At 39.7% G+C, this 24,695-nt stretch overlaps 2 protein-coding genes across 9 annotated transcripts in view; one reads left to right on the top strand and one right to left on the bottom strand.

Annotated features, from left to right (window-relative positions):
* FRMD4B (FERM domain containing 4B) overlaps positions 1-24,695 on the top strand; it is a 451,582-nt gene that overhangs the window by 36,960 nt on the left and 389,927 nt on the right. The window lies entirely within an intron of this gene.
* Positions 1-24,695, bottom strand: part of MITF (melanocyte inducing transcription factor) — a 177,695-nt gene that overhangs the window by 29,068 nt on the left and 123,932 nt on the right. For all 5 annotated transcript variants that reach the window (XM_033926703.1, XM_033926699.1, XM_033926700.1 and 2 more), the window contains exons 3-5: positions 2,101-2,328; positions 1,003-1,155; positions 530-625 (exon numbers count right to left, since the gene is read on the bottom strand). In XM_033926703.1, coding sequence (XP_033782594.1) covers positions 530-625; positions 1,003-1,155; positions 2,101-2,328 — 477 coding nt within the window. The remainder of the gene's footprint in view (positions 1-529; positions 626-1,002; positions 1,156-2,100; positions 2,329-24,695) is intronic.

Genomic DNA, 24,695 nt, shown 5'->3' with positions numbered 1-24,695 from the left:
AACAAGAGAAGTTGAACTTTGATTACTATGAACAATTGCGTAGAAAAGGGGTGGGGAGGGGTAGTCCGCCCCGAGTGCTGTCACCTTTCTTCCTCTCCGCCCCTCCCTGCCATGCACACGTCTCCCCCTCCTCCCCATATCTCTAACTGTTCGCCGGTGTGAGCAGCATTTCCAACCTGCCGCTTGCTCCGTCTTTGACTCTCCCTCTGATGTCGCTTTCTAGTCGCAGGAACAGAAAGTGATATCAGGAGAAGAGCCGAGGTCGGCGCGGTTGGCGATGCTGCTCGTGTCAGCGAAGTTAAAGAGTTATAGAGGAAGGGAAGGGTTGTGCATATGTGGCGGGGTGGGGGGTGGAAAAGAGGGCGGGGCGCTTTTTATAGAATCAGGGCCTTAGTGTACGCTTTCAAGGCCTCCATTAGGGAAAATAATCATGCCATTTTAAAACTGTCATCCTGTTTAGTCACTTGTTTGTCAAATATGAGTTCCAAATACAGCATCTCTCACCCAGAATGAAAAGAAACGCACGTACTGTGTTTGCCATTTGTAACGCAGGATCCATCAGGCCAAGAATTTCTTCATTATAACTTGACTCAAGACTAATTATGTCATCTATGACATCATCCATCTGTTGCGGAAAATATAAACAAATAAAATTAACATTCACCAAATCCATTCAATTTTCTTCTTAAGACTTCACTATATTAATAAATCCAGTGTTTCAAAATGAGTAGTTTCGCGTAGTGTCTTCTTAATGAAACTATTTAACCCCATTAAACTGCATTGGCTGGAACTGCTTCTGGTAGTAAATAGCACTGGAAGGAGGGGGAGGGAAGTCAAGAATGACAGGAAGCCTAAAACTATGACCCAAAGTCAAAATAATACCGACAAAATCGTCATTAAATGTAATCTACATGGCACTCTCGATTTAAAGAGGAGATGCCACATAGCTGCCTCGAGAACAGAATCTGAAATGCAGGGAAGACAGAAAAAACTATGAATTACCTTCGAAATGGTGTTGGGCTTCTTCAACATGTTCTCGTTGGATGTAAAACCACAATCTGCTTTATAATTCCAAGCCCACTCATCATGCTCTGGGAGAGACATCAACATTGAAGGTTCCTGCACGGAGGTATATGCAGGATTCATGGGTTTTGGCTGATAAGAAAAATGTTTTCAACAACGGGAGGATTAGCCATCAACATGCCGTCAACATTTATTCATTTGATTGACTTACAAGCAAACAGCCAAAAGCTGTGAAGCCTACATACAACTAAATATAGAGTACCCTTCTTTCTACTGTCTTCCTTCCCCGCCCCCTTCTGCCACGCACACTCGCTCCTTCCCTCCCCGTACCTCTTTCAGATTTGCGGCGCCAGCAGTAAACCTAGCCTACTGCTCACGCCAGCGTCAGCTCTAGGCACCACCTACCTCGGGCGTGATGGAGACGAAAGGTTGCCTCCATAATAATTGTGCCCTATTTTCAGGCAAACCTAGGAGCACAGGGGCTCATTTTCAAAGCATCTATGGCATCTTGTATGTCTAAAGTGCTTTGAAAATGAGTTTCACAACATTTTAACATTTAAGCTGAAAATTCATGCGCATACATTTAAGCCTGCCAATCAATTTGCTTACATTTTATGAGGCTAATTTCTGAGCCCAGTACTGAAAGTCAGTGTTAAGCGCCTAGCTTCTTTCCCCCATTCTAAATCTACCCCTGTTGCCAGTCACTTTTTAGGCAACATTAGCAAAATTTTGACTAAAAATGTATACCCTCAGCCCTAGTAAATTTTCAGAGAGGCCAATTTAGGAGCCTAATTTTCAAAGTTACAATCAAAAAATCCTTTGAATATCAGGTCCCGTGTGTTTTGTTTGGAAAAATAGCACATTTTTAAAGGGAATGTATGCATGCATTTTTCTTTAAAGAACTTATTCCATCTGCTGATTAAAAAAAAATAACCTGTGGAATTTGCTCCATCTGCACAATTTACAAGTCTGTCCCCATGATTTCAGGGTACAAAAACTCAGAACAAGATCCAAAGGGGGGGGGGAGGGAACCCTACAACATAAGCTGAATGTAGAGCAAAGTAGAAATGTTCTTACCTCCTTTTCGCAGCTGGAGTTTAGTGTGAGCAGGGCCATTGGGCTGTTGGGGGCGCTGCTTCCAGGTCCAGGTGGCATGACGTGGTCACCAGGCTGGTTCGGGCAGGGCAGGCTCAGAGCTTGGTTGGCATGCTTAGTTCCTAAAGTGGTAGAAAGGTATTGCTTCACCTGCTGTCTCTGCGCTTGCTGAATGTGGTACTTGGTTGGATTTTCAAGGTGAGTCTGCACCTGAAAAGAAAAGAAAACGGTCTTACTTTGGGGAGAACTCTGCAGTGCATACAGATATGGAAGACGGTACACCGACAAATAAGCACAGGGCAATTGCGCTCCGACAAATGCGGGCCGACAATTCAGGGACAAGTGCACGCAGGACAATATGCAAGGCCCTGATTTGCTGAGACTCCTCAGGCCCTGTCTCTTGGGAGAGGCCTGAGGTGCCTCAGGCGCCTCAAGCCCCTCCCAAGGGGCGGGACCTGAGGAGTCTCAGCAAATCAGGGCCTTTGTGTTAGGGTAATATCATAATTAGGTTTCCCATAATCATGATAAAAACCTTATCCTAGATGCCAAGTGAAAATTTAAAGTGTAGTGGGGGAGGGGGGGTCCCCCCACACCCCTCTCAAAAAGAGGGCTATTTCATAACCCTCAAAAAGACAAAATAGTATCCACCGTCGCACTTGTCCGCGTGCACAATTGTCAGGGCGCGCTCTTGTCCCTGTGTGCAATTGTCGGGGCACATTTGTTAGAGCGCAACTGTCCGGCGCTCATTTGATGGGTCACCATGGAAGACAGATCTCGGAGATTCCACAGAAAGCAATCTACAATATACCTAGCCAGCATGTGGAAATAAAGGCTCACGTTGCATGAAGCATACAAAAATACAGATTCCTATTCAACAAATAAATTTGACGATTTTAACAGAAGGTCGTGTCTTCAGATTATGCTGTTAACAAATTGGTTGAGAAAGCACAATGGATATGCTTTCACAGACTTCACAAAGAGTTTCATAGTAGACTTTCAGGAGCGTGAAATGGTGCATTTTTTACATTCTTTAGTACGACAAATACTTAAAGCCAGGCTTAAATTTCTATAATTTCTTTACTAATAGGATTGTCCAAGACTTTTCAAGTCTTTGCTAATAGGGAACAGGAAAACTGCAAAATGGGTTTCTGCTGACCCTTAATGAATATTTCTGCAAGATGTCCCTTGCTTTGAAATGCAACCTACTAATATTGCTTAGAAACATAATGTCAGATAAAGGCCAAATGGCCCATCCAGTCTGTCCATCCACAGCATCCACTGCCTCCTCCTCTCCCTATTGGCTCCCGTTTGCATTGTGATGTCATAGAGCTTTATGGTTATAGAAACATGATGGCAGATAAAGGCCAAATGACCCATCCTTGTTCCGAACATGTACAAGTATATGTACTGTAAATATACACAGACTTGTGTGCACAAAAAACACCATCCTCCAAAATTCTTAAGCACATAAATCACAGAAGTAAATAACACTTATTTATTAGAATTTGCAATATCGCCTAGCTCTGTGTGATTACGGATCACCATATAAAATAGGATAGACCCACAACATTCATTCTTATACAGTATTTCAAATATCCCTTTTCCAAACAAAGGGGGTCTTCTACTAAGCTACGTTAACATGGGGCCTTACACAAGTCTTTTCAGTGAGCTAAGGCCATTTTTACCAGAGATGGAAAATGGGCGATTTTCCATTTCCCCAATTAATGCTCATGCGTTAATGTTGCCTACTTTGTAGTCTTGTGAGCTGTGCTGCTTGTTTGGAGCCTCTTAAATACTTGTATTTTTTTTTTTTTTGTGACCTTTATGTTTTTATATTTAAGGCAGCCATTTTCCCTATAAGACCCCTGAGGAAGGCATTTTTATTTTGCCAAAACACGGCCCATGTTGGGTCATTTTTATTGTATACATTATTTGGTTCTATCCTGTGGGTCACTTGTGACTGTATACACCCTTTGTGGATTGTTTTTATGATTATTGCTTTTAAGTTATTTGGACCCCACTTATTAAACTACAAACTGGTACATCCGATCTTCTGTTCCATAATATTTTTTTTTGTTGTTTTGCCAATAGAGTGTGGCCATTAAGAAAAATTTAGTGCATGAGCCTTCACTACCACCCATTTTGTAGGCAGTAAGGACCAGATTCTGAAAGTGGTGCAGTAATCGGCAGGTGCCTGAAAAACGGCGCGGTAGCGTCACTCAATTCTGATCCTGGGAATGCCACTTAAAAATAGGTTCATGTGTTCCATGAATGAACTTTTCATGCATGCATGGGGGTCATTTGGTACCGACATTCTCTAGCTGCTTTTGGACTGATTTGACTTATGTACCCATGTGAACTCTAATGTTTGAATATTATATATACTCCAATGGTTGAATATTTTTAATATACAGTAAAACCTTGGATTGCAAGTAACTTGATTTGCAACTGTTTTGCAAGACAAGCAAAACATTTGATTAAATTTTAACTTGATATATAAGCAATGTCTTGCAATACAAGTACATACGGTATACACACATCACATCATCACAACTAAGCCGATGGTTTGATGGTGAGCTTTGATAGAGACTTCAGTAGTTGGAACCTAAACACAGTACAAGGCAGAGCTTTGGAGTCTTACTCAGAAATAGCTAAGAAAAAGAAGAAAAAAAACCCAACAACAAATTTTTAGATTGAATCAGGTTGAGCAGACTAGATGGACCATTTGGGTCTTTATCTGCCGTCATCTACTATGTTACTATGGTTCTTCTCTCTCTGACGCTGCAGGAGTGTAGTGACTTCTACATGAGCGAGGTCTTGCAATACAAGTACGTATAGTATTTCATATTAAAGTTTTTGGGTTGTGGAACGAATCATCTTGAGTTTCCATTATTTCTTATGGGGAAATTCGCTTTCATATACGAGTGTTTTGGATTACATGCATGGTTTCGGAACGAATTATGCTCGTAAACCAAGGTTTTACTGTATATCCAATAAATTTTGGTTTGTTTGTCATTTACATAATAACATAGTAAGATGGTGCCAGAAATGTTATCCCAAACCTGCGTTGTCCATCAAGATTGCCCAACTAGATAAATGCAAATGATATATGATATAACATATTCAAAGATGCCTTTAATATTTAAATCTTCTAGGTTTCTTAAGCTGTTCTTCTAAAATAATCAGACCACGCCATTCCCCTTCTTTTTGTCCGTTCCATAATTGTTTTCTATCCTATATTGTATTTCCTCCCCATCTTCCTTCTGTATCATGTTAGTTTTGTACTTTTCGTCTTATTTGTGATACGCCATGTGCTTAAGTTGTTCTAATCTTTTTTTTTTAATTGTATTGTTGCTGGCATTTGTTTGATTTTTTTATTTTGTATTCCCAATTATTTTATCAGTAAATCGCTTAGAAGTTGGATAAGTGATAGTATCAAATTTTAATAAAAACTTGAATACTTGACCTTGATCTGTCCTTCCCCTTTTCAGGACACAGATCACAGAAGCCTGCCATGTACTGGCTCTAATTCCCAACTACTGGAGCTGCCGTCGAAGCCCCGCTTCAGCCTTTCCAGTTCTGCCTAGCCATAATCGGAACACAGATTGTTGTGATGCGCTCGGCACGAGTCTCACTTTCCAACTACTGGCACTGCCACTTACAATACCACTTTTATTTTGATTACTTTTCTTTTTCCAAATAGGAATCCTTTGTAATTATCAATTTAATTTTAATTTTAGAGAAATACTTGTCTATGTGTAAAGCAGTTTTACATGAAGAAAAAGGTTAAAGAAATTACCCCCCCCCAAAAAAATATATATATATACACACACACAAATACATCATCACACCTAAAATGTACATATATAAACTAAGTACAATATTATATCTATATATGTAAAGAGAGAGAGAATGCATTTTGAAATATAGGCAAAGAACATACATATTTCTAATCTAATCTAATCTTTGGTTTATAGACTGGGTCATCTCTCAGTGGAGCTTGACTCGATTCACATATAATTATGACTAGAGTACATAGCAAAAAACATAGGAGAAGGAAGAACTAATTAAAAACTAAAGTACATAAGAAACGCATAAGAAAAATAACTAAACTGTTTTTGCATCACATGCACAAATAAAATAGCCTACCTGGTAATGATTATAGTCAAGCATTTCTGGCACACTGACTTCAGGATTCCCAAATCAGTAATCGTTTATCCGCTTAGTTCCTTCATATGCACACATCTAACCTACATCCTGCTCCCCATCCTAGAGTTTGTAAGTGAGAACATCAGAAGCTGTGTAAGTAGCACACCTCACAAGGAACCTCATTACAGCCGCCCAGCTTATAATAACTTAAGCTAATTAGTTATGCATGGAAAGAAACAAACAGTTCATACAAGAAGCTTTTTATGAATCCATGAAAGTCGAGTTCTAAATTTTGCCTGCTTTTTTTTTTTTCATGGTTTTGACGTCATGCTTTTCCATAAGCATAAATAGGACCTTTTTTAATGATGAGCTATCAAAGTTGGATTGATGGCTGGCTGCAGGCAAACAGACTATTCATCTTTCGTTCCAGTTATACTAATACACAATGGCATGTTTCTTGCAGTAGGGTTAAAAGTTGTATACTTGCTTTAAAAAGCAGACACTGCGTTAAAATTTCTACGCATGAGTTTACTCTGCGCATGTACAATTGATTATTGGAACACAGTGGCCACTCTATATTAAGCTATAAGAAAAGAAGTGTTGTATTGATAATATTTAGCAAAGAGACTTCACTTAGGTGTTTGTTTTACACTGTCTTCTGATTAAATTTTATCATGTAGCTGTCCCTGTATCTAGTCAATGTAAGTATTTGGCTGTTCAGCTTGATGCAACGTTACCTTTCAAGCTGCAGGTTAAGATGGTGATTTCCAATTTTTTTATTTTCAAACTTCGATTATTTCAGAAATTGAGGGATTATCTTTCCTTGGATCATTTTCATTCTGTGATGAACGCAATGATAACTCAATTTTTGATTATCGCAGCTCTTTATCCCCTTAAATGATATCACAAATGAAACTACAGATAACCTCTCGCACACAATGACAGAAATTGAAAAGTGGACCACCAGATTCAAACTAAAACTAAACGCAGAGAAAACAAAAGTTTTTTTGGCAAGCCCCAACAACAAAATAACGAAAACATCGATAAAAATAAACGACCATGAATACCCAATTGCCAAAACCATAAAAATACTGGGCATCACTCTAGATACTCACTTAACCATGGCCGACCACACAAACTTACTGGTGAAGAAATGCTTTTACACGCTGTGGAAGCTAAGGACTATAAGAAAATACTTTGACACTACATCCTTCAGCTTACTGGTGCAATTGCTGATCCTATCCACGCTAGATTACTGCAACATCGCCTACCTGGGTATCCCAAAAAAAAACAGTACAAAAATTAAGATTAGTGCAAAACACTGCAGTTCGCTTGATCTTCGGACTGAGAAAAAAAGACCACATTAGCCCCTATTACAAGAAATTACACTGGCTGCCTGTGGAGGCGCGAATACTGTTCAAATTCACTTGTATCTGCTATAAACAAGTCTGGGGCCTTGCACCTTCCTACCTGCAAACTCACTTCACTCTACACCAGTGGTTCCCAACCCTGTCCTGGAGGAACACCAGGCCAATTGGGTTTTCAGGCTAGCCCTAATGAATATGCATGAAGCAAATTTGCATGCCTATCACTTCCATCATATGCAAATCTCTCATGCATATTCATTAGGGCTAGCCTGAAAACCCGACTGGCCTGGTGTTCCTCCAGGACAGGGTTGGGAATCACTGCTCTACACAACCCCACACAAACAACCAGAAACAAAAACATCTTTGCATACCCAAAAATCACAGGCTGCAAATACAAATCCTTCCTAGACAGAACCTTCATGTTCCAATCAAACAGACAGCAATCTTGGCTGGGAAACCACATAAATAAAGCCAGACAGACTTACAACACATTCCGAAAATCAATTAAAACCGCTCTATTTGACAAATTCCTTGCTTAATCAGATGTCCTCGCTCAGGTATTCCTTCCCCTTTCTACCCCAATGTATTATGTAACATCTTTCTTCTCTCATATATTCATGCTTCTCCAATTTACTATGTAACATCCTTCTTCTTGCATTTTGCAATTCGCTGATTGTCCAGCCTTCTTTCTTTTAGACTTCGACATCCTGCAGCTATAATTGAACCTTTCCCAGGATGTCCTAGACAGAACATAGACATTTTCAACTAAACCTGTTTGAGAAGCGTCTAAGTGCCTAAAGTGTATCCAAACTGACCAGATGACCACTGGAGGGATTAAATAATGAGCCACACACACTCCCCAGTAGTTGCTGATCCCCCTCCCACCCCTCCCCAAATTTTTTTTTTAAATGAAACAACACATACCTGGCTCTAGAACAGCAGCACTTGGTGTGGGAAAGCCTAGTAGAGCAACAAACAAGTGTCTTAAGTAGTCAGGTGGGTGGGCTAGTGAACCATAGAGAGGAGAAGCCAGGCCCTTAAGCCACTCTAACCACTACCTTTATGGTGGAAAGTGTGAGCCCACCAAAACCCTACTATATTGCAGTATAGGTGCCACCTGCAGCCATAAGGGTTACTGTGGTGGTGGACAAGTGGGTATAGTAGGTTTTCGGAGGGACCACTATAAGGGGGTTATAGTGAGATGTACTTCTGGCACTGTTTATGTGAAATTCACAGCAGTGCCTTCTAATGTTCCCCAATGTTCTGTTGGCATGTCTGTGTGGCCAGTCCATTAGAAAGCTGGCCCCTCCCACGTCCAAATGGATTTTCAACTTGGACGGTACTGTGGTTGAAAATGGGGAATAAAGTTAGATGTCCTGAGGTTTTGGATCGTCTCTTGATACCGTATTCTCCATTCCGGGCACTTAGATCAACAGAACAACATTTACTGACTATCCCTTCTTTAAAAATAATAGGGACCAGGAGATCTACTATTTTCTCGGTTATAGCACCCCAGCTCTGGAACAATTTACCAATATACTTACGCAGTAAATCCTCTTTAGAAAAATTTAAGCGTTCATTAAAAAGTTTCCTATATAAGGATGCATTTGAGATATAGATAGTATAACTTACCAATCATTAAATCTCTTAGATCCTAATTAGACCTACGTGTAGGTCGCAAATTTATCTTCTTTCTTTCTATGTTTATTTCTGCATTTATATCTCTTTTTTTTTCTTTTGTATTACCTGCCATATGTTTTTTTTTCCCTAAATGTTTCTTCTCTTTCTTTAAAGATTGTAGTTCATCCCCCTCACCTTCTGTACCAGTTGTTTATTAGTACGTATATATTTTGTATTTAATTGTATAAAAGTGTTCTGTTTTGTCCCCTATTTTTAAAATGTTCTACGCATTGAAGTATTTAACGTTGCGTGTACAACAAACCTTAATAAAACTTGAAACTTGATATCCAACTAGACGATTTTCAAGAAAAAATTTGGACGTCCAGCATTTTCTAAAAAGGACCCTTTTGGATGTTTTGCGGAAAATGTCCAAAGTCGGACTTAGATGTCCTATCAAAAATGCCCCTCCATGGGAGAATTCTATATCATATGTCAAAGGTTAGGCACAAATTTGGCGCCAAACTTTTGATGTGGAACTAGAGCTACTGAAATACAAAGCAAACTGAAGGACCCCATTTAATCTGTTAAAATGCAGTTGCCAGAAATATACTTGACTTGTTCTGAAATAAGTTACAAGAGGCATTATAATGTTCCCTGGATGAAAGACATGACAAAAACTGCAATAATTAATATTATGATAAACAAAGAGACTTAAGAGTAGTTTCTATACAATTTGACCCAAGTATAAAATCCTGGTTCATTAGAACCATCTTACTATTCTACTCTTTAAAAAAAAAAAGCCATTGCACCCCAGGCAAATAGCTTTAAATAAGACATGTGATGTTCTCTCATGTCAACATAAAAATAATCTCATGCAAAGTTCATCTTTGTTCTAGCAGTATCAAAGCATCTGGCTTGAACTCAATAATGTATTTCTGCAGAGATGCACATAGGTTTTTCATCCATCCACAATGATATTTATCATTCACACTCTGTTAGAGCAAATGCTCTATCATGCTCACACCATCCCACTTAGAAGAACTGAGAGGGGAAATGAATAGATTCGCAGAGCATATTCATGAAGGGGAATATCAAAATGTATATTTGCTTTTAATAGACTGGCCTAGGACTGGCCTAACTTGTTTTTAAAAAATTCTTATCCAGCCAGCAAATACCCATGCCCTCTTTTATCAAGCTGCGTTAAGGTTTTTTATCGCCAGCCTCTGTGATAAAAGCTCTGAAGCTCCTAGGAATTCTATGAGCGTCAGAGCTTTTACGGCAGGCCGGCGATAAAAAAACCCTTTTGCGTCTTGATATAAGGGGGGGCATAAATCAAAAACAAGATATAAAATACTCAAAAATACCAACTATCATATGAAACATTACACAATGCTTAAAATCATCCTATACTAAATCAACACATTATGCAATAACATTAATCAATTTATTTTTTTAGCTTTTTTTTTTTTAGCTAAATAGCATTTTCTGTTCAATATTTAAATGAGATTTTTCAAAAAGATTAAAATTCTATGTTATCTACACTGCAAATGACATTTATGTTGCATAATTTTCACAGGAGCGTCAATTCTTGGGGAGTGTGTGGGGCAATGGTTAAAACTACAGCCTCAGCACCCTGAGGTTGTGGGTTCAAACCATGCTGCTCCTTGTGACCCTGGGCAAGTCACTTAGGGGTCCTTTTACTAAGGGTGCCGTTTTATCACGCGCTAAATGCTAACGCATCCATAGACTATAATAGATAATAGACTAAAACAGCTAGTGCACCTTAGTAAAAGGACCCCTTTAATCCCCCATTGCCTCGGGTACATTAGATAGATTATGAGCCTGCAGAGACAGAGAGAGAAAAATGCTTGAGTACCTGAATAGATTCATGTAAACAGTTCTGAGCTCCCTGGGGAGAACGGTATAGAAAACTGAACAAATAAAAAAATGGATTAACCTCAAAAATGGCTGACTAGAAAGCCAACAGCCTCGATTTGAGCACACGACAAGAATACCAAGAGGCTCACGGATCCTTTCTGTACATTCCACTCCTTTTGGAACTCCACCACCACTAACCCGCTTCCGAGAGAGTCATTTTAAGCATCTCATCACTCTTCCCATGGACAAATATGTTGTGATTAGGCTCTCACGTCTACTTCCCTATGCTACACTTTCCTTTCCTTTGAAATGGGTTTGCGTGGACATAAAAATCTTTCAGGTATTTATGTTCATGAGCCCTACTAACTGGAATGAGATTCCTAAAGACGTCACACAGTCACCTTCAGGAAGTATAAGAACATAAGAAATGCCTGCACCGGATCAGACCTGGGGTCCATCTAGTCCGGCGATCCGCACACGCGGAGGCTCAGCCAGGCACACCCTGGCGAATACAATGGTCACTCGTATCCCTCAATGTCTTCTGCAAGAAGATGTGCGTCCAATTTTCCCTTAAATCCTAGAATGGTGGTTTCCGCCACCAGCTCTTTCGGGAGAGAGTTCCAGGCGTTCACTACTCGCTGTGTGAAGCAGAACTTTCTGACGTTTGTCCTGGCCGTGTCCCCTCTCAGCTTCAGGCCATGACCTCTGGTCCGAGACTGGATTACATTTGCCAATGTGAATAATGCTGTTTCTTTCAATAGGTTTAAGTTTGATTGAAAAGTCTTGCTCTTGCTACTTTATTCTTGTAGCCACTTTGAAAGTGAAGATGTTTTAGGAGATTGGAAATGGGCTCTGAGAAATGTGACCTACTTTTTGAGGTCTGGCCACTGGCAGAGATGGGCTGTTGGGTTCGACAGAACTTCATCTGGCTTGGCCTGGCTTATCTTAATATCTTAGGAGGGATGGGAAAATATTCCAATAAAAATGCTCGTCTTCCAGAGTTTTGCCATTGCATAAAATCTCTCTTTCATAAAATGTAATGTCATCTAACTGACCATATAAAAGCTGAAAAATATAAAAAAAACCTTTTTGTTCTTGAAAGAGTCAAATGATAATCTATTGCTCTTGAGCTCTGTTCACTTATTGCTGGGGGGCTTCGTTACATGGCTAATACGAGTCTTGCATAAGAGAAACTGGAATTTAGATCAACAAAGACGCTGTTTTACTTCTTCGGTTCTGCTTATAAATGCTAAAATTACAGTTGTTTGTTGAATTCTTTGAAATAAAGGGCTCCTTTTACTAAGCCGCGTTAGGACTTTAACGCGTGGAATAGCGAATGCTAAATTGCTGCCCGCGCTAGACCTTAATGCCAGCATTGAGCTGGCGTTTGTTCTAGCCACGTAGCGTGGGTTTAGCACGCGCTAAAAACGCTAATACAGCTTAGTAAAAGGAACCCAAAGTTTAGTTTTGCTCAGAACATCTAAACTTAGGCTGTCCACCAACCGCTATATTCTTACCCCCAAGATGATGAAGGGGCTGGAGGAGTTGCCGTACAGCGAAAGATTAGAGAAACTGGGCCTCTTCTCCCTCGAACAGAGGAGATTGAGAGGGGACATGATCGAAACATTCAAGGTACTGAAGGGGATAGACTTAGTAGATAAAGATAGGTTGTTCACCCTCTCCAACATAGGGAGAACGAGATGGCACTCTCTAAAATTGAAAGGGGATAGATTCCGTACGAACATAAGGAAGTTCTTCTTCACCCAGAGAGTGTTGGAAAACTGGAACACTCTTCCGGAGTCTGTCATAGGGGAAAACACCCTCCAGGGATTCAAGACAAAGTTAGACAAGTTCCTGCTGAACCAGAATGTAGACAGGTAGGGCTAGTCTCAGTTAGGGCGCTGGTCTTTGACCAGAGAGCCGCTGTGTGAGCGGACTGCTGGGCACGATGGACCACTGGTCTGACCCAGCAGCGGCAATTCTTATGTTCTTATGTCAATTGTTCAACCTATTTCTTTTGTTGATATAGGGTTGATCTTTCCTCTTTTTGGCTGACTTCATAAATAGGCCCCATTAATAATAAGAGGGCTTACTTTTCAAAAAATCATGTTAACGCATGTTATTGTTATAGAAGAAACTTACACGACAAATGTAGTGACCGAATATATTAATTAATTTAGCACCGTACATTCGAAATAGCTTCATGATAGCTTCTATCTTCTCCTTCTACCCTCTTCCTTCTTCATCTGCCAAGTTTGTCTATATTTGTTGTAAATCCGATAAATTTGTTGTAAATCTGCATGTCATTGCGGATCCTAATCTAAATGATGTAAACCGCCTAGAACTCGCTGGGTATGGCGGTATATAAGAATAAAATTATTATTATTATAAGTACAACCCAAAAAATCTGGTGAGATTTATACATAAAATTAGTTTAGTTTTACTTAAAGCAATAATATAATATTCCTTGTGTACACTGAGAGCAGATCTGAGAAGGAGCAGATTTGCAATTCATTAACTCAGTGCAAGAAATGAACACACACAAATTCTATATTTGTTTATAGTATTTATTGGGTGAGACACAAGGAATAAAAAAACACCACACAGAATATTTAAATAAATTGGATTCCGGCTGTTGTGGGGCCAAGACTAACCCCCCCCCCAAAAAAAAAAAAAAAACAACCTTGCAATGCTAATACAAAATAAAAGTCAAAGCAAGAAAGAGAAGAGACCAAGCTGTCTGACAAATCTTCCCATTACACACAGGATGTAAGGGAAAAATCTGCTGGTATAAAATAAATCAAAACAAACAAAAAATAGTATTATCAGGTCATCAAGCCAGAAAGAAACTTAAGTCCGGATTCTGTAAACAGCGCCTAATCGGCCAGTGCCTAGAAAAATGGTGCCAGTCACATGTCAATCATGCTTAGGCGTCGTTTATAGAATCACATTTCGCGGTGCCTATGTAAAATCTTAGGCGTAGAAATGTAGGCAAGGGTTTCAGAGGCCTACATTTTAGGTGCCTAAGTTTTTGGAGAATCACACTTAGCCGTGTCTAAGTCACACTCTGCCCATAAAAACACCCAGTTAGGCATTAGACGTCGCTAAGCGCCATGCGATTTTATAGAATCGGGTAGGCGCCTATCGCCCAATTAAATTTTTGTTTTCGATTATTGAAGCTATTAAGGGGATTTTGACAATTAAACCCCCCCTTTTTCCTACGCTGGTTTCTATCATGGCCCGGAGTGCTAGATGCTCAGACGCTCAAATAATTCCTTCAAGCATTGGAGCAGTGTCGGAGAATTTAGTGCTCTGGGCCGCTTTGAAACCTTTACCGTGGCTTAGTAACCCCCCCACACACCTTTTACAAAACCATAGCTCGTTTTTTAGTGCCAGCCGCTGCGGTAACAGCTCTGATGCTCATAGGAATTCTATGTGTCGGAGCTGTTACCGCCTTGGCCAGCGCTAAAAATCGCACTACGGTTTTGTAAAAGGGGGGAGAGGGGTAAGGCACCTAACTTTACGCGCCCTTTAGAGAATCTGGCCCTAAGGTTTTTTTACAACTCTTTTTTCATGACACTGCCACATTTCATTCATCCTCATGGAAAAGAAAAAAAAAAGTCTGTAACAATGAATTATCCCACTTAAAAGAGAGATTAAAGGATGATAATACTAATGTTTCTTGGAGAGGGCTAACATTTATTTTAAAAAGTATGACATGTATTCATTTAAGAAGCTGCTACTTAACATCTCTGAAATATATTTACTATCAATAGGGTTGAAATTAAAATATACGAGTTTCTGATCTCTTTTATTAACATGTGAAGAAGGTTATTTTTGCTTGAGTACATATAACAGGAAACCAAGTACATTGTGCCAAAAATAGAGTAGGTGGTGCAAAGCCACTGGCACGGCTGACATTAACAGATGTCAGTCCAGAGCTATTTTAAATCCATAAAAACTTGACAACATAAGCTTTAAAAATAGGGCCTATAGGGCTCTGTTATGAGAGCCGAAATAAAACAAGTTAAATCACCTAAAATAGTCTAAATAAAAAAAGAACATTTTTACAGGTTCTGTAGTGAAAGAGAAAGTTAGTGTTAGGGGTGTCAAAAAACGTTAAGCTGTTGCTTATTCATTAAGAAGTCTCGAAACAGTAAGCGCTGTTTAAGGACATGAAAAAGTACCCAATGAATGCAGAAAAAAAACAATGGCTGCCTTGGTGTCATTCAGTACCCAGGCTCAGCAATGTGATACGCCGTTAAATAACTCCACATACAAGGAAGCAAAAGTAAACGGCAATACATTAAACAGCTTTCACTTCATTTTTACTACGTACTCATTCCCGAACAATGACCTACCTACTTGTTTGAAAAGATGTTTCACGGTTTCTTACAAACAAATCCAAAATGCCACTGAAATTGTTTACCCCCCCCCCCCCCAAAAATAGAATTTATTATTTTAGAACTGTGTTACGCAGCTAAAATACTCAAAGCCACCAGACCTCGGAGTTTACAGAGGAGAAATTTGAACTCTATATCTAATCCTCCAGAATCCCAAATGGCTATTCAATTGGGTATGTTAATAGTGCGTTCTTACCGCAATCACCTACGATCATTACTCTAGTTTAAATTAAAATGTCATAGGTCGCCTATTCTAGCGAGTTGCTTTATTTTAGGTATCTGCTCAATGTTCTCCGCTGCTAGTTATTTCCACACTGCTTGCATACTGTGTCATACGTAGTGTAATAAAATAATAATAATAACTTTATTCTTTTATACCGTCATAACCAAAAGTTCTAGGTGGTTTACACTAAAAAGAGCTGCAAAATACAATAATACAGTAAAAAATACAAATATTTGTAAAATAGAATTTCAATAATAAAACTCACTAAGTAATAAACTTCTTGAACAAAGTAGTCTTAATAAATTTCCAAAAACTGCAATAGGATAACATAGCTTGCTGAATACATTTACCTAACCAATGCTAGAGTCCTATCTAAGAAGGTCTTGTATCTACACCCATTAATTTTTGGATAAGCAAATAAGTAGAAGTATCTAGTTTTTCTTGATGGTCTATGCAACACAAAATGAGGAAAAAGGCATATATCACCATTGCCATGGACAACCATCTTAAGGAGACATCATCTTAATCATTCTTCATGCAACTTCAGCTTAGTTTGTTTATCATAAAACGAAATATACCACCATTCCTGAAAATCATCATAGGCGTGTAGAAACATCTAATGAACTCCAGAAAGAAGTTCTCTTTCGTCACAATGCAAGTACTACAGCGAGCATTAGCAGTAAATTTGAAAGAAGGCCAAGATCATACTCCATGTGCCCTGTCTTAGGAATGAGGTTCATTCTTGTCATGGTATGTGCAAAACTAAATGGTTTGCCTTTTTTTAAGGATGCATTTTGAAATTGCCTTAAGGCATGATGCAGTTTCGGAACTTTTGACTGGGGGTGGGGGTAGGGGGGTGCCTCAGAAATAGTTCCTCCGGAAACAGGGAACTTTTGACTGTGATGGTGTTCTGGAAATAAGCTTGCCCGGTGTTCTGGAAATAAGTTTGCCCAGTGTTCTTTTTAGGGCTTACCATACTGAGAGCCAACAGTGCACGGATTTGAAGGACTTCCCCTTCACACAGTCAGGTGATCTGGCGAAACAAGGATCCTCGTCGGGATTATGAATTCTTCTGCTGGAGCAGTGAAACTTTTAGAACTACTGGAGTGTTTGAAGATTTTCTAATCTAATCCTACGATTTGTGAGTCGCTCTGTGCCTAAATAGGTTCAAGGCAACATCCAATTCAAATGATTGGCAAAAGATAGAAGAAATGGGTGAAAGGAGGTATAGCAGGGGAGGATGGAGGGGTGAAGTTCTCTATAGGGAATACTGCGTCCAACACTGGTTGCCATACATGAAAAAGTACATAGTACTACTCAAAAGGGTCCAGAGAAGAGCGACAAAAATGGTTAAGGAGCTGGAGGAGCTGCCGTACAATGAGAGACTAGAGAAACTGGGCCTCTTCTCCCTTGAAAAGAGGAGACTGAGAGGGGGACATGATCGAAACATTCAAGATATTGAAGGCAATTGACTTTGCTGCTCTAGGCAACCAGCTATGCTCTATCGTTACAGAATTAATATCTACTCCTGATATATTAGTCATTATTAAGTGATGGGCTCAGACCTGATCAACTGCAAATTCTCAATAAAGGACTGTCATTTGTACCATCAAAGGAGATCCATCCTTTTTGAATGATGAATTAACTTGGCTGTAATATTCTGAATAGGCTGAAGCCTTTTCTTAGCAAATTGATGAAAAGCATTATAGAAGCCATGCAGTAATCAAGATAATTAATTAGGACAGAACAAGTATGGCATCCTTATTGAAAAAAAAGCCATAACGGCTGTAATTTGATGAAGAGCATAGAAGCAGGATCTTACGATTGATTGGATCTGGGCTTTAAATGTTAGACCAGAGTCCAAAGTTATTCCCAGAACAGGGAATAACAATGTCAGTGTCAGTGCCTGTCCATCCAGAAGTGGTGTAAAAGAGGGAGCAAATGCCTGGTCTGTTACGTACCTGACTAAATGTTTCAGGGAGTTAAATTTGAGAAAATTAGAGGGAAAGTTATCAACCTGGGCTACTGTTAAGTCAAGTTAGGTTAGTTTAGCCCAGGGTCTTACTGCATAAAATGAGACTTGTGGTAAAATAATCAAACTATAAGTCAGAAACATGTGGAATCATAGATAATTTAATTAAATTCCACGGTGATGTTCTTACAGGCAGTGGGAGGGTGGCAGAAGACTGTGGGGCCACCCCGGCTGACGCAGAAGGCCAATCAAATTCAAATAATGCAATGATTACTTAAAAGGCTACACAGAATAGCCACGATTTAATCAACCATCAGTCTTTCTCCATTAAATTGCTCTTCAAAAGGTTATGGCGTTTATTTTACGAGTGTTGTTTGCATTTATAAACAAGCACCGAGACACGCATAGTGCAAATACATCTAAATCCTGGAACTTGACACGTCCCAACCTAAATGTCTCAGATCTGAACTGAAGGTCCTTTCTAAAATGTCACTCCACATATTCTAAACCACAGCAGGGGAGACGAACAAACACAGAGGTCTATGGCATTTTAAAGGATGCTAACTATTACGTGCATATTATCCTCCTAATTTTATAATGTTGGGTACATAAGTTATGGAATCATGTCAGTTGCATGCATTAACTTAATATAATTAGCTGCTAATTTGGCATTAGCTAGAATTGGCTATAATTGGTTTTAATTGGCACTAGTTAGCACTTATGCAGGTAACTGCTTTAGTTGGCATTCTGCAGATTGCGCATGCACATGCAGGGGATGTGGACCTGAGAAGGGCCTGGAAGCACTTACACATATGAGTTATAGATTACCAGCATTTATGTACCTAGGGTCATATTCTATAGAGAGAGAGAGAGTACAGGCTCGTTTTTTGACGTTCTCAGTGCTAGAGATTTCTTGGCATACTCAATAAGCATTGAATTTGTCAGTACAGAAAACAGTCTGTCAGCAATACATCAGACTATGCTTTGAATGTAATTGTAAAACTACAAAAAGGTGGTATACAAGTCCCAATCCCTGTCCACTGGATTGGCCACCGTGAGAATGAGCTACTAGGCTTGATGGACCATTGGTCTGACCCAGTAAGGCTATTTTTATGTTCTTACGTTCTAAAGTATTAAATTAACTCCTGATGTAGGCCTAGTGGCCAAAACACATTTTGTGCTGAGTCACTTTTTTAAATCAATCATCCTGTTGAACGCCATAGACCCCTGTGTTTCTTTGTCTCCCCTGCTGCGGTGTGGTTTGTTTCTGGACTCGCAATGGATCTTTCTTCTGTTTTGTGGCACTCCAACATATTCGGACATATAAGACATCCAGAAGTTACATTAGCGAAACAGCAGAGAAAAATTATCAAAACCTGCATGGGAAAGGAATCTTATCTGATCAATAATCGATCAAAAACAACTGTTCAGAGCTGTCAAAGAAGAGACAGATTGATATGCATCAATTTATTAACTGCATTTATTCCCCTTTCCTTCAGTTCTGTTTATCATCTTCTATAATGCCCTGCTCCTCACTCAATGGCGGACCTTACTTATGCCAACAAGAGAAAGTTTTTTTTCCCCCTTTTGCCCATCTCATATGCAAGCCAAAGGTTGCAGTGACCATCTGTGGTCAAATACATTTAAAACCAATACACCAGGATAAAGACAGTTCTCATCTCTCTTATCCTATTTTTTTCTGGAGTGCAGTCACTGACATTTACTATTACTTCTCACTTATATAGCACTGAAAGGCATACACATTTAATAGTTTTTCATGTCACCTTTCAGAGGGGACCAGCAAAGCTGTCTGCAATGAAAAAAACCCCCAAAAACCCAGAAGTGGAAAATACAATCAAAATAGGAAAGCATAAGGGCCCAGACAGAAAAAGAGGCAACATGATGGGATCGACTGTGAACAATGCATGCACCTACTGCCCAGCAGAGCCAACAGAGAACCCTAAAGGCTTGAAAGAAATGAGAAGATTTGAATTTCAGATAAAGAGACAGGAAAAGGGGACGGGATTGATATACTATCTTTCTATGGTTATAACCAAAGTTTTTTTACATAAGAGGGATCTTCAAAAATTTTCCACACTTTTACTTTTTTAAACACTATTTATTAAATATCTCAAAAGCAAATTACATCACTTTTCCACCTACGAGAATCACCATTTTGCCTGACTGACCAGTCACATGACATTCTACGATACGCCCTCTTACCATTTTGGGAGTGTGTGGTGCAGTGGTTAGAGCTACAGCCTCAGCACCCTGAGGTTGTGGGTTCGAATCCCGCACTGCTCCTTGTGACCCTGGGCAAGTCACTTAATCCCCATTGCTCCAGGTATATTAGATAGAGTGAGAGCCCACTGGGACATTTAGGGAATAATGCTTGAGTACCTGAATAATTTGTGATCCGCATAGAATTGTAGGATATACAGAATATAAATTATTAAAAAAAAAAAAATTTCCAGTGAAAATATGAAAGTGCAGAAACTTTCTGAAGAACCCTCATATTTACATATTATATACATGTACTTATTTTATACCTGGGGCAATAGAGGGTTAAGTGACTTGCCCAGAGTCACGATGAGCTGCAGGGGAACTGAACCCAATTTGTCTGGTTCTCAGGCCACTGTACTAATCATTAGGGTACCCCCTCCACTCAGCTCACAAGGCTTGAGGGGAGGGCATTCCATAGCAAAGGGGCAACATAGAAAAAAAATGTGCTTTGCCTTGCTGAATCAAGGTGTGAGCCAAAGCCTGAGGAAATGAAGAGGTGATATTCATAGGCGAAACGAAGGGCTCTAGGGGGTAACCAAGTCTTCTGTCAACAAGGTAGCATATGAACCATTAAACCTTCACACTGAACCATAGTCTCAAGTTTTCAAGCTGTTCATTTGCCAGAGTTATAGTAACAAGGACTGAACTTTGCTGCAATGTTGTTTTATCCTGTGGAAGAGGCGGCCATTTTTAAGACTTATTTTTTTCATACCTCTTAATAAAATTAATAAAAATCAAGAACCTTTGTGGAATGAAAGGAATCATCCTTCTCAGAATGACACAAAGAGCACAGTGTATCTTTTTAGTGTACCAGCGATTGTGACGCGTGCAGTAAATGCTGTTTACATACTTGAAAGCAGCATTTTGTGTCAGCTCATAGAAAAGAGAATAGAACCTTCTGGGCTAGCTTTCAAATGAATTCAATTTTAGGTTACACATATTGTAGCATAAGTTTACCTAATCCTTTAAATACAGTAAGGGAATAAAGATTCACAGCCACAACTCTAGGTCTCGCCTTCAACCAGAATATTTGACTTAAACTGCTTCAATAGAAAATGTCCATTCTACAGTGCCCTACAAAAATTTTCTGTTCAAAATCCATTGGAACAAACTCCTACTTTAATTTAACATGAATGATACAGAAAGCTCAAAAAACTGATTAAGAAGAAATTGGAAAGTCTTGATTACATAAACCTTCCAACGTTCATCATAGCAATTTCAAAATGGCTGTTTAAATTGCCTTAAACAAGGCCCATAATAAGCTAAATAGAACCCACTTGTGTCTGATCTCAGTAGTTTAGTGACTTGAACCCGTAGTACTTGATTTGATGTACGAATGTCTTGAAACATTTTCCATAGGGAGACACAATGCATCTTATCCCTCGAGCATGCATGTATGTTGCAATATCAAGAGTCGCAAAGACCCTTCATCCTGCCCTCTCATTATAATTATTGTAGAGATATTATTACCATTTGTTTGTTACCTACATGCTAGATTATAGCCGAGTACAGGTTGGAAACCCACCTTTCCACTTCCCCATTCTCTATTTCCGTACAGTGAGAGATTAGAGAAACTGGGCCTTTTCTCCCTTGAAACAAGATAATGAAGGGAATAGATTTAGTAGTAAAGCCAGGTTGTTCACCCTCTCCAAGGTAGAGAGAAAGAGAGGGCACTCTCTAAAGTTAAAAGGGGATAGTTCTGTACAAACATAAGGAAGTTCTTCTTTACCCAGAAAGTGGTAGAAATCTGGAACACTCTTTCGGAGGCTGCTATAAGGGAAAGTACCCTCCAGGGATTCAAGACAAGGTTAGACAAGTTCCTGCTGAACCGGAACGTACGCAAGTAAGGCTAGACTCAATCATGGCACTGGTCTTTGACCTAAGGGCCGCCGCATGATGGACCACTGGTCAGACACAGCAGCAGCAATTCTTATGTTCACAGTTTCCCACCCCTGCTCTAGAAAGAGACAGAGGTAGAGACAGATATCTAAATTATTAAGAATTCTCAAAACGGCAATTAAAAGGTACAACGGTGGATTCATACAGGTGCAAAAAAATGTGAAATAAGTGCACTTTACCATCATTACACAATGCCAATTTTGTTTAAGAGCCAAACTACAGACTCGGAACTTGTTGATAATGAACCAGCAGGCATTATTTTAGATCAACCGATTTATATAAAATGAACCCAGGAATGAAAGGAGCCGACTAATTACCGAAATTCCTTCATGAATTATCTACTGGTGTGTGGTAAATCTCTGTGCGCCTTTGTTGTGATCTCCAAATTTATCCTTTACTTATTTCTTGAAAGGTTAAAGGCTGTGCTGCTAATTAAGGCACCAGTCACACTGCACAGAGAATCACGCAAGGTGTTCTTCCGAGGTTTGGCAGCATAAGGAGATGTGCGGCTCAGCCTGGTACCTCTTAATCTAATTTTATTTCTTGCAGCACACTGGTATGGAAACTCCTGTTGATCCCCAGAGACAGGCAGGTTGAGATTGCCATGCAGGGCCAGGCAAACGGCTATGTATCTGTAATTTAGCCAACAAGAATTTCCTTAAACTTTCTGAATAGCAGGAATGTCTAGAACCTGTCACTTTCTATCCAGTCACTTTCTCAGTTTCGGCTCTTAAACATTAACTATTCTAAAACTGCTGAACAGACGACACAAGTATACTTGGAAAGCTTTTCCGGTTCGCTGAAGGTCAGACTCTATTTAAAATGAGGAGAAAATCTATCCATAGGGCTGTTCTTTATGTGGTAATCTGTTCTGTCAAAGGTATCACAGAATTGGCCAGACTCTTAAGAGCTGCCATACTGGGTCAGACCAAAGGTCCATCATGTTCAATGCCTATTCCAAATCACAAGTACCCGGCAGGATCCCAAAAAGTAGATTCAATGCTCCTTACTGCAAGAGTTAATCCGTGGCTTTCTAGACTAGCTACTTAATAATGGTTTATGAACCTCTTTTTCTCCCTGAACCTGTCCAAACTATTTTTTTTTTTAAACCTAGTTTCTACATTATCTCTTTTTACTGTATTCTTCAGCATCAAAGTAAAATCCCTTCCCCAATTTGTTTTAAACGAGACCCATAGTAACTCTGTGGTGCTTAAGATGGTATCCTGCAGCTTTCTTAGGTATAACTATCTCATTTTGGTAATGGTCAGTTACATTTCAAATAGAAGTAACTGGAGGCTGGATTGAGGGGGTACAGAGAGGCAAGGAGGCTGGAGAAGGGGACAGATGTTGGCAGGAGGCTGGAAGGAGGCGGCTGATGCAAGAGCGTAAGAAAGTAAGTGGGAGGGGGCAGCAAGAGGAAGGTGGACATGGAGGGGGAACAGAAGAATGGATGCTGGGGGCTGTAAAGAAGATGGGCAGGGCGAATGAATATAAGATAATGGAGCAGCTGGGCAAATGCTGAGGGAAAGGGGTTATAAGGGAAGAAGCAAATAAAAGATGCTAGGGATGTGGGAGAGGCAGAGTTTACAGATGGTTTGGAAAAGGAGAGAAAGAGGAAGCGGGCCATGGAAAGGAGCAAGAGGATAGAAATGGAGATTGTGATCCCACCGGGACAGATAGGGAAAAACGCTTGAGTACCTGATTGTAAAACCGCTTAGATAACCTTGATAGACGGTATATAAAAACCTAAAAAACTTAAAAGGGAGAATGGGAGTATGGATAAGATGATACATATGAAATGAGCTGGAGGTATAGAGAGGGGATGAGTGGCAGATGTAGATGAGGCTGGAGGATGAATGGGTTCAAAGGATGGAAATGGGGGGGGACTAGAGAGGTAAGCATAGAAGTGTAAGGAGACTGTGGACTAGAAAGGGAAAAGGCAGAATACAATCTAGCCAAAGGAAGATAACATGGAAGGTAACAGAAATGAAGAACTAGAAGGATCAATTCATCCCAAATAAAATTCAAAACATCTTGCATTTTACATCGCATACTCTAAGGAAACTCAACTGCGCCACTTATTCATCTCTGCATGGTCCAACCTCATGCAGAAATCTTAACACGACAAAAAAATCTCAAGTACAAAGAACATTCCACTCTATGCTCACATTCTCGGGAGTGAAAACGCGAAACAACCTCACAGAAACTGTCAAGATGGAACCTAATCGTACCGCATTTGGGGAAAAAAACTAAAGGCCCTCCTTTTCGACACCTCGAAGCCTTCCAGCAACTAAGTCCAGCTTATGTAACTTAAGCAATCCTAAAATCTTATTGACTTCTAACGTCTCCTTACACAATAATGCCTCCTTAAATTTTAAAGCTTCTATATGTATTGTCTAACGTGCTGTCTTTCTGTAATGATCCAATTATATTCTTCATTATTGATGTAAGTCGCTTTGAACCTATAGCGCAACACACAAATACCAGATTATATTAGAAATAAGGAAGGAAAAAAGAAGACAGGGAGAATGAATAAAACATGAAAAGGACTTAGAGAGAAGTCAGGACTAATAATTTTTTTTATTTTTTCCCAAAGGAAACTTGATAAAACTGCCTAGGAGACCCGTCAGGGATGCTATCATTTTGAAGTCACTGATGACCTCCCAGCCTCATATTTCAAGGTGCCAAGACCTTACTTGGCACATTGACGAATGAGGCTGGGAGGACATTGGAGACCTCAAAATGGTAGCATTCCTACAGGGGCTCCAAGGCAGTTTTACCAA

The sequence above is a fragment of the Geotrypetes seraphini genome, chromosome 17 (assembly GCF_902459505.1).
Source record: "Geotrypetes seraphini chromosome 17, aGeoSer1.1, whole genome shotgun sequence".
Lineage (NCBI taxonomy): Eukaryota > Metazoa > Chordata > Amphibia > Gymnophiona > Dermophiidae > Geotrypetes > Geotrypetes seraphini.
This window is presented reverse-complemented; position numbering and strand designations above follow the sequence as displayed.